Source organism: Pan paniscus, chromosome X (assembly GCF_029289425.2).
Source record: "Pan paniscus chromosome X, NHGRI_mPanPan1-v2.0_pri, whole genome shotgun sequence".
Taxonomy (NCBI): Eukaryota; Metazoa; Chordata; class Mammalia; order Primates; family Hominidae; genus Pan; species Pan paniscus.
Window position 1 is genome coordinate 112162846 of NC_073272.2, and position 10219 is coordinate 112173064.

The window sequence follows — 10219 nt, forward strand, 5'->3', positions numbered from 1 at the left end:
ACCACTGTCTTAGCTCATCACTGCCATCTCACTCCAAGGCCACATGAATGCAGTCATTGGACAGAAGAAAGAAAGATCAGATCTGGGCTATATCACCAGGGGACAAATTCAAAGGAAGTGAAGCATAGGAAAAGTCATGTCATTTTCCCACTATGGTCACAGAGCAACTTGGTGAAAAAAACAGAAGTGAAATCCAAGTTTCCTGGCTCTAGTGACCCACACTGTCATGCTAATGGAGATAATAATGATAATGAATTGGGTAATAATTCTAAAACTCTGTAACAACAAACTTCAGCAGTAGATTCTACCAGCACTTTTTCCCAGTGCCCAATCTATGTTTTGCAAAATACTCAAATATTCACATATATGTTTTCCTGTCTTTCTAAATTTGTTTTTTCTTCTCAGACAGTTCAAATTATACAGCTGTCACTGTCTTCCTGAAGTCTGCCATTTTTGCATTTTGCTCTTTTCTAGCCAATCCAGACACTGCCAGTATCTCAGGTTCCCTGCACTAAAGTTAGGGGGAACCTGAATGAGGGGAAGGACAAGTAAGGTGGGTCAAGGTCACAAGAAATCTGGGTAGACTGCTAATAGCTGCCAGATAGGGCTAGCCTTAGATGTGGTCCAGATAAGTAGTCATCTACAGTTTTTGTGGTACCCAACATTTCACTATTAGAGGTGTATTTCTCTGATGAGAACTGTTAGTAATTTGCACCTGTGTGTATGTGTTTATTAGATCACTGTTCTCTGAGATAACTACCAGAGAGCAGGGCTCCTAGAAATTAAGTTTATGTTGGAGCAGTAATACTAGAGTGTATGTTGCTGCCTCTGGAAGGCAGACATATTAATAGATAATGTTTTTAAATGGGCAACCTGCAGGCAGATGAAGGTGACAAAAATAGAGGGTAAACAACAGATATCAATTCTGCCTACTAGCCAAATTTGCTGTGAATAAAACTCTGATATTGATTGCACTTTGGGAAGTCCTAGACTAAGTATTTTAAAGGAGACTTCATTCATAGCCTTAGAGTTGGACAAAGTGAAGGGGGTGAGAATGGGTTTCCCCATAAGGCTACACTCCCCACTCCTCCCTGCCCCAAAGCTACCCAACCTACCCAATCCCAGAAGCACAGTCTTACCTCCAACGAACTGCGCTGCTCCCATGCAACGTCCCATCATTCTGGAGATGAGCTCCTCCATGCAGCAACCCAGGACAGCAGCTAGTGCCACCAGGAGCAGCAGAGCACAGCCGGCACCTGTCACCACTGTGCACATCTGCCAGGCCAGGCTTGGGATGGCATTGAAGCTGGCATAGCGCCCACATTCTTCCACCATGATCAGACTGTGTCCCTCTCCCCGCACAGGGTAGTTGCACCTCCGGAATGTGCTGAATGACACTGGCTTCCCCATCTGGGATCCAAAGAGCCAGTAAGGTAGGAAGTAACTGGTAGAACTGGTCACAGCAGTAACAAGGGACAGGAAGGCCCAGAGGGTTCCCACCATGGTCAGGCTGCTCCTCATGGTCACAGGTTTCTCTGCAGGGATGGGGAGATGAGTTGGATCACAGCACCAAATGCAGTAAGTTACCATGTAGGCTCCACTGGCCTATTTTTCATCTGGTTGGCCAGTCCTGGGGCTCAATTATGTGCCACTCGGTCATTGCTTCTGGATAAGATTATTCTCTCGAGGACCATTTGGATCCCTGTGGGATTTTGCTTTTCAGTACTTTTCCCACCTTCCCTTCCTTCTGCCTGATTTAGAGTTCTATGGTCTTTAGGCTGCAATGGAGGAACCAGATAACTGAATTAGGGTCTGCTCTGCCAATTCAAATACAGCCGGATCAGACAGCTTTTAACTCTTGACATACATCGTGGAACAAGTGGCAGGAAAGGAGCCTAAATGAAAACAAGGTTGCTGTCCCGGCTTCCAGCTGAATGGACTTCCTGGCCTGGTAGCTTGGAAGGAGGCAATATCTGAAGAGGATCAGGAGCAAAGTTGTTTTCAGTGAGTGAAGGAGAAGGAAGACAACTTATCAAGACCCGCCCCTACTATAAGGGGTAAGAGGGAAAGAGACCTCGCCATGGAATTACAGGTTGTTCCCATTTGACTTGGGTAACATGTCCAGCAGTGTGTTAGTGTGGGCTTTTCAACTGGGATGCATCAGCCAGGTTTAAATGGATAGAATAAAATAAGGAGTGTCTAGTCTCATACCCTATACTTGTCACTGAGAGAGCACTGATCAGTCACTTTTCCCACAATCAAAATGGGAGGCAACTTTCCAACCAGGAGAGGTTATCTCTGGAATGGCTATTAAGAAAAGCTTCCTTGTCCTTTGCTGGATATAATCCAAAAAGCTTCTTAAAGTTCTGAAATAGATCAGGATCAGGCACTCCCTACCTTGCAGCAGGAACATATAGCTGTAAGGACCATTCAAGGTCCCTTTTGGAACAAGTAATCTTGTAATCAAGACGCTGAGAGTCTTTCCAGATCTAGTTCTTCAGCTCAGCTCACAAATGGTTTTCACAGACCCCTCTGTCAAAAATCAACCACTTTCCTCCCAACTCCATTAATCTGCCATTGCTTTCTGGCCTGTTTCCCTATTGGGCCGGCTAGAGACCACACTGCAGCTTGATGACAGCACTGTGAATGTCTCCAGCAGGCAGATGGTGGAATATGTTTCAAAAACTTCTCCATGATTCACCACCATTACTTAAAGTTATATGTGGTGGTGTAGAGGACGGGGAAGGAGGTTGGGGGACCCAAAGCAGGGGAAGCGCAGGAACTGGCTGTATGGGGTCATCGCCACATTGCCAATTTTAGACACTGACAGGAACAAGCAGCAGAGGCACTAAGTGTCTCAGGGTCTCAGTCATGAGCCCTTTCACAACCATCGTCAAACAGTGCCTGACACAGAGCAGGCAGTCCATTTCAAGTTTGTTTAGTGAAACCCATTTCATAGAATCATTCAATTTCCAGATGGGTAGGGAACTTAATGAATCATTTAATCCAACCTTCTTGTTTTACATATGGGAGAATTTCGCCCAGTAAAGGAGGAAGTGATTTTCTTCAAGTCACAGAGTAAGTTAGCAAGCAGTAACATCAGAACCTGAAACCTGATCTGCAGATGCCTAGGCCAGTACTTTTCTACCACACAATGTTAAACTACCCCCTCTCCATGACTTTACAGGTGGGAATATGGAGAGGAAGTGATTTACTCAAGGGTGAAGGGCTAGTGAGGTACACTGGCCAGATCAGAGCCCAGTTATTTGATTCTTAATATAATGCTCTTTTTTTTACTCAACCACAATTCCCCTATTGATACATATGTATTTTGTGCTACGTGTTTTGTGCAGGAAGGGAGCAGAGATCGTAAATTGCAGGTGCTTACTCTGGAATGTTAGGGCTTGGGAAGAAAGTGCCCTGAGCTGGGCCCCTGGGAATTAGGCTTTGTGGCTGAGAATGGGAGAAATGAGAGAAAGATGTGATGAGGGATTGAAAGGCAACAGGGGGAGAAGTGGAACTAGTTTTGAGTAATTGCTGTTAGACAGCAGGTATGGTTGGCCGCAATGAGGTAATGCCTCTGCTTGTTATATTAGAGTTTGTAAGATTACAAAAAGTGCAAGCAGCCCTCCATTACAGACTCATTTCCTGATGAAGCAGCCCAGGCCAGAGGAGGAGAGGAAACAAGCTGACAAACAGTTATTAGCTGTGTCATCACAATCCCTTCCAAATCCATTATTATATGTGCTCTGCCCAACGGTCTTCTTAGGTTAGTAAGAAAGATATTATCCTAAATTTACAAATGAGCAAATTGGGCTTCAGAAAGACAAGCGACCTACCCAAGGGTACACAGTGATTCAACGGCAAAGCCATAATTTCTCACTTCTCTTTTACCTGAAGCCTTCCCCTACAGTATTACCCCAAAAGTATTACAATTAAAAGCCTCCATGATTTCCCATAGAGATTTTCAAAAAATATTGAAGACAGAAGGAAACCCAATTTCTCCAGACATAGTGCAAACACCATCAGGGCAAGTATATAATTTCTTTCAATCTCAGCACTTGTAGTCAAAACTAACTCCGAATGTCCCTCATGGACATCATCACCTGGAGATGAAAAGTCCCAGTATGAAGCAAAAAGAACAAATCTGGAAGCATCATACTACCTGATTTCAAACTATACTATAAGGCCATAGTCACCAAAACAGCATGGTACTGGTATAAAAATAGGCGCATAGACCAATGGAACAGAATAGAGAACCCAGAAAAACCCAAATACAGCCAACTGATCTTCAACAAAGCAAACAAAAACATAAAGTGGGGAAAGGACATCCTTTTCAACAACTAGTGCTGGGATAATTGGCTAGCCACATGTAGGAGAATGAAACTGGATCCTTATCTCTCACCTTATACAAAAATCAACTGAAGATGGAATAAGGACTTAAACCCAAGACATGAAACCATAAAGATTCTAGAAGATAACATTGAAAAAACCCTTCTAGACATTGGCTTAGGCAAGGATTTCATGACCAAGAACCCAAAAGCAAATGCAATAAAAACAAAGATAAATAGCGGGGACCTAATTGAACTAAAGAGCTTTTGCACAGCAAAAGGAACAGTCAGCAGAGTAAGCAGACAACCCACAGAGAGAGAAAATCTTCACAATCTATACATCTGACAAAGTACTAATATCCAGAATCTACAACGAACTCAAACAAATCAGTAAGAAAAAAAAATCCCATCAGAAAGTAGGCTAAAGACATGAATAGACAATTATTAAAAAAGATATACAAATGGCCAACAGACATATGAAAAAATGCTCAACATCACTAATGATCAGGGAAATGCAAATCAAAACCACAATGCAATGCCACCTTTCTCCTGCAAGAATGGCCATAATCAAAAAATCAAAAAACAGTAAATGTTGGCACGCATGCAGTGAACAGGGAACACTTCTACACTGGTGGTGGGAATGTACACTAGCACAGCCACTATAGAAAACAGTGTGGAGATTCCCTAAAGAACTAAAAGTAGAACTACCATTTGATCCAGCAATCCCACTACTGGGTATCTGCCTAGAGAAAAAGAAGTCATTATTGCAGCGACCTGGATGAGATTGGAGACTATTATTCTAAGTGATGTAACTCAGGAATGGAAAACTGAACATCGTATTTCTCACTGATATGTGGGAGCTAAGCTATGAGGATGCAAAGGCATAAGAATGACACAATAGACTTTGGGGACTTTGGGGACTTGGGGGGAAGGCGAGGGATAAAAGATTACAAATACGGTGCAGTGTATACTACTCGGGTGATGGGTGCGCCAAAATCTCACAAATCACCACTAAAGAACTTACTCATGTAACCAAATATCACCTGTACCCCCAATAACTTATGGAAAAATAAAATTGTTTAAAAAGTCCCAATATAACAACCAGTAGGAGGAGCAGAGAACTTAAGGCAGAGGAACGGACTATCTCTGTGTAGTACCGAGACTACAGTAGAAATGAGGGGAGGGGTTGTAATATATGGTTGTCCTCACCTGTGACAAATGAAGCTGTTAAATTAAACTACAATACTATCAACTACTGTCACCATGATTTCAGCTTAAAAGCGACGTTTTGAAGCCAAGACATAGGAAGACAAATTCTCAAAATTCAATTTAAATTAAATGTGTTTAGCTTTAGAAAAACTCATTGTCCTTCAGAATTTAGATGAAGTACTTTCAACTTTAGGAAAAACTCATAGTCCTTATTTCATTTATGACTAGGGTGACCAACTATGTCAGTTTTCCTGGGACTCAGGGGTTTCCTGGGATGTGGAATTTTTAGTGATAAAACCAGGAAAGTCCCAAACAACCTTGGATGAAATGGTCACCCTATTTAGGACTAGAGATGTTGTGGGCTAGCACGATCCGTGGACAGTAGGTTAAGAATCACTGCCACAGATAATTCTCTAATATTCTCTTTTCAGGACTCAAACAATATAAAGTTAAAAGTGACTATGGAATTAAACATTGAAGATATGAAGCTTATACACTTTAAATGCAAACCTTTCTAAAACATCGACTTGACTTGAACGCAATCAAGAAAGAGACCTCAGAGATCCAATTGCTTAATAGTTTCTGAACACAATATGAGTCTCAGCCCAACTTCCCTTGTGGCTGGATAGAGAGGCTGCAGGGCACATGGAGTCTGTTCACACACTGCTTTATGTTCACATGTGGTGGACAGTGCAGTGTATTCTAGAAAATGCTTTTAGTTATGCCACCTGCAATGGAGTAATCTCCTTCATGACAACCCTCCAAAGCAATCCAAGTTCATTCCCAGAAACCGGTTAAGTCGCTTTATATTTACATAACTAGAAATCACAAACAATGCTATATTTTATTCTATCTTAATTCCTGTTGTATACTTCATGTATGTAACAGCTTTGTTTCCCTGTCCTGGAATATCCAGCCAAACAGCCACACTGGATTTCAGGAACCAAGAACTCACCCTGATGCTCTTGTAGAGTGGTCGAGTTACCAGGCATTGATAGGATTGCAGTTGAACCTCTCTCTTTAGGTGTCACATTATCCCTCATTCCTCAGGTTTTTTAATCTGCTAGATGGGCCGCAAGCCTGTTTCCGAGATTGGTTGTATGAGATGCAGTGGATGTTGCCAGAAAGTTGTAATAAATAGGATAAAAATATGAGTTCTGTTCTGAATTTGCTATCCTTACTAAAGCCTAATGTTTGCTCATCTTTAGAGATAATGCTAGCCATTCTAGCACAGCCTCGTGGGTAGAAGTCACCTCAACCTATATGATGCAGGAAACCCACCTAAACCATACATGGCAAATGGTTATCTCCATTACTTTTAAATAACTCTAGGAAAGGGAAATCTATACTATCTCTTAGTAGCTTAACAACTCTCACCGTCAATAAATAATTTGTTATATGCCTTTATAAACTTTTCTTGTTGCAACCTAAGGCCAGATCCTTTTGTTGGGTCCTCAGAGGTAATGGAGAACAGCTAGCCACCATCTTCCAAATGAGAGCCCTTCATCAACTCAGATTGCTAGCAGGAGACCTTTAGCCTTTTTCCCCATAATGAGCATTCTCCCTCTCCCTGTGGTGTCCAATTGCCAAGCCTTTAATCATTTGTTCTCACTTTTTTCACTTTCTTGTATACCTACTAATGTATGGGCACTTACAATGAAGTATCAATGAAAGTGAAACGTTGCTTTTATATTTCTCTTGGTGGAGAAAAACAAAGCTATTCCTTCCTGTATCACCTCCTCCCCAGTACCCACAGAAAAAGACACAAATCCTTTTGTTTCCACTTGAGCTTGTTGTGCAACTTCTGAGTTAAGGAAAGCACTGCCTTTCCCAGGGTAAGAGGGTACAGGCAAAACAGTAAGCAAATTAAAGACTAGAACATGAAGTGGTAAGAAAGGGAGTCAGTGACTTAACAGCTGCTGAGGGAAACATGCCTGCAAGACTGCTGGTTTAGGACTGGTCTGTGAAGAGCAGCTTTCTTGGCACTGGTGTTGGCAAAGGAACGTGAACAGGCCTTTCTCCTCACGCCCCCAGACAGTGTGCATTGTCTTCCTGCCAATCCTGTTACAAATACATCTTACTCAGAGTTGAGACTTCCCTAGGAAATGAACGAGATATGCAGGCATATGTTTCCAGTGGGTAAATAGAGTCCTGCTCCAGAGAAACGTGTTGGACCGATGTGACTCCTTATATCAAGTTGGGTATATAAGCAGCCTGACCATGCTAGATCTTTCTGTTTCAGACAAAGCTTCAAAAAAAAAAAAAAATACTGCTACTCCCCAAACATTTCTCTCCTCATGTTCTGCTACCTGTCTCCCTCAGGGGTTTCTTCTCCTCTGGCTATCTCCATTATGAGAAGTGCTCTGAGTTCTCCTGTGCCTGAAATCATCTCATGATGTACTCACTCATCTTGGTGACTCTAAGAAGATCTCTCTTTTGACTTGTGTCTTTTATTTCAAATTCCTCAGATTTCATGTTTGCTGAACTTCTTTCTGGGCCTTCTTCTTCCTTCCCTCTTCTTTTAGTTTGGGGTAGAAAGACCAGCAAAACTGTGTTGGGTGAGTTTATGTGTTTATTTGCATCTCTCCATCCAGAGGTGGGAATGCTCACAAGCAGGTAAGGCATTAAAAGGCAGGAAGCCAGAGACTAAGTGGAGAGAAAGGACTAACTGAGCAATTGATAACTTTGAAATGATCAACTCTAAATAAATATATTTGACCATGCAGAGACAAAGAGAGCTCATAAAAAGAACCTCCACATCAGGCCCTGGGCTATTTCCTTTCTCCAGAGTTTGAGACTGGAAAGGTAGGAACTGGAATAACCTCCCCAAATTTCATATGAGCTTCTCTCTCCTTCCCTCTCCCCAAGATGCTGCTCCTTGAGCTCCCCATCTATCCTATGATTTTAAAAGTGAGGTACCAATGAGAGATCTTCATCTCAGTTCTTATTCTGGCTAGACAGGTGCCATCATCTTCAGTGATAAGCTGGTTGGCTACGAGTTCTATCTCACACTCTCAGCTGGTTAGAAACTACCCCTATCAAGATCCCTGGCAAGACATTGTTAAGCCCTAAACCCCAGCCCTGTTATTGTTGCCCATTAGTCTCTCCACCCCATTGTATAAGCTGGGAATAAAATGTCACCACAGCTGACCACTTCTATTGAGTGAATCTGGCCCATATGGGAAGAAGATGGGCTGATTGCTTTTCCAATCACTTCAGAGAAGTTGAGAGGCAGCATGGTATATCAAGAATGTTTCTCAACAGAATCACTTTCAATGCTTGTTCAGAATCACTTTCAATGCTTGTTCAAAATGCAGACTATGTCACCCCCTCCTTGATTCACTGAATTCGAATTTATGGGAATTCATATTGTTAAAAATCCTCAATTGATTCTAATGGGAACTAATGATTGAAGAATACTGTTTTAGTGGAAAAGTCACAATTTTGGAATCAGATCAGAGACAGAGTCCTGAGGTCTGCCCCTTACAGGCTATATGCACATAAAAAGATCACTTAAAACCTCTGAGTTTTGGTTTCATTTATAAAATGGAAATGATTAAGCATAAAATTCAAGTGAAACATCTGCACTATACCTAACACCAGAGTAGGTATCAATTCTCTCCCTTTCTAGCAGAAAAGACCCTATTCTCTCATAAGTAATGGAAAAGACTTGAAACCACCTAAGATTTAGAACATCTCTCCTTTCCCCTTTCTCTCCCCACAACCACTCCATGGGTGATTTTTCCTCACCCCTAGGCTTCATTCTATTTTCAGTTCCCCACCACAAAATGAAACCACTTGGCCAAGTGTTCTTTGCAAGAATGGATTTATACTTTAAGTATTTCAGGTTCTTCTGGAAATTGTCATGCCTTGGCACATAGTAGGAACTCATAAATATTTACCAAATGGATGCATTCTTTTATTTCCAGCCTGAGAGGCCTCAATATTTGCATTTCAGTTTAACTTCATTACCCCATTTCCGTCGCATAACCCCTTAGATTTAGGCAAATCCAGGAGATCAACCTACCACATTAGCAAACCGGATCCCTTTTTACTTGTATAGACAGGTCATAACAAAATCACTCTCTCCACTCCCAGAAACAGGCACTTCATCTCCTCAGGTTACCAACTCCCCTGGGGAAACCAACTAGCACTTAACCCTTAGGTCCTCAAATCTTGTCAATATGAAATAGGAATCCAGCCCTGATTCATCTTAGCCTCTGTGCAAACAACGGACTATGAAGAAATAAAAAAGCACCAGGCTGCCCTCGGGTAGAAAACGGCTTCTCAGAGCTTTGAGATGAAAGGACAGGAAACCTGAGAAAGGAAGGGGAGAAGGGGGGCTGAGCAAGGGGAGAGCAAAGCAGTTTCTTATCCAGCTGTTTGAATTGCATTTGGCCCAAGTTGCATATTTACCTTCTGACCACGAAGGCTGACTGACTTGTTCCCTCTCTTCAGGCTCAGATCTCAGAAACAACTTCTCCTCACAGCTTGTTAGACAAGGATGGGAATACTAGCTGCCCTTTGCAGTGATGCCTGAAAACCTTGCTTTACCTTTGGGAGAAAGGGGCGGAGTCCAACCTAATGGGGATTAACTCCAAACACGCTGGAGGCTTCAAACCCAGCCTCAGACATACAGGCACTTGAAATAGAAAGTAGCTTAGTGGGCACAGAGTCCC

General features: G+C 42.3%; 1 protein-coding gene across 2 annotated transcripts in view; it reads right to left on the reverse strand.

The window, feature by feature from the left end:
- The window catches only part of LHFPL1 (LHFPL tetraspan subfamily member 1), a 56158-nt gene extending 45939 nt beyond the window's left edge, over positions 1-10219 (reverse strand). The window contains exons 1-2 of one of the 2 annotated variants that reach the window (XM_003822046.5): positions 9957-10219; positions 1140-1535 (exon numbers count right to left, since the gene is read on the reverse strand). In XM_003822046.5, the coding sequence (XP_003822094.2) occupies positions 1140-1521 (382 nt within the window). In that variant the 5' untranslated portion in view covers positions 1522-1535; positions 9957-10219. Of the gene's footprint in view, positions 1-1139; positions 1779-9956 lie in introns of both variants that reach the window. The other variant, XM_034950473.3, reaches the window with a different exon arrangement.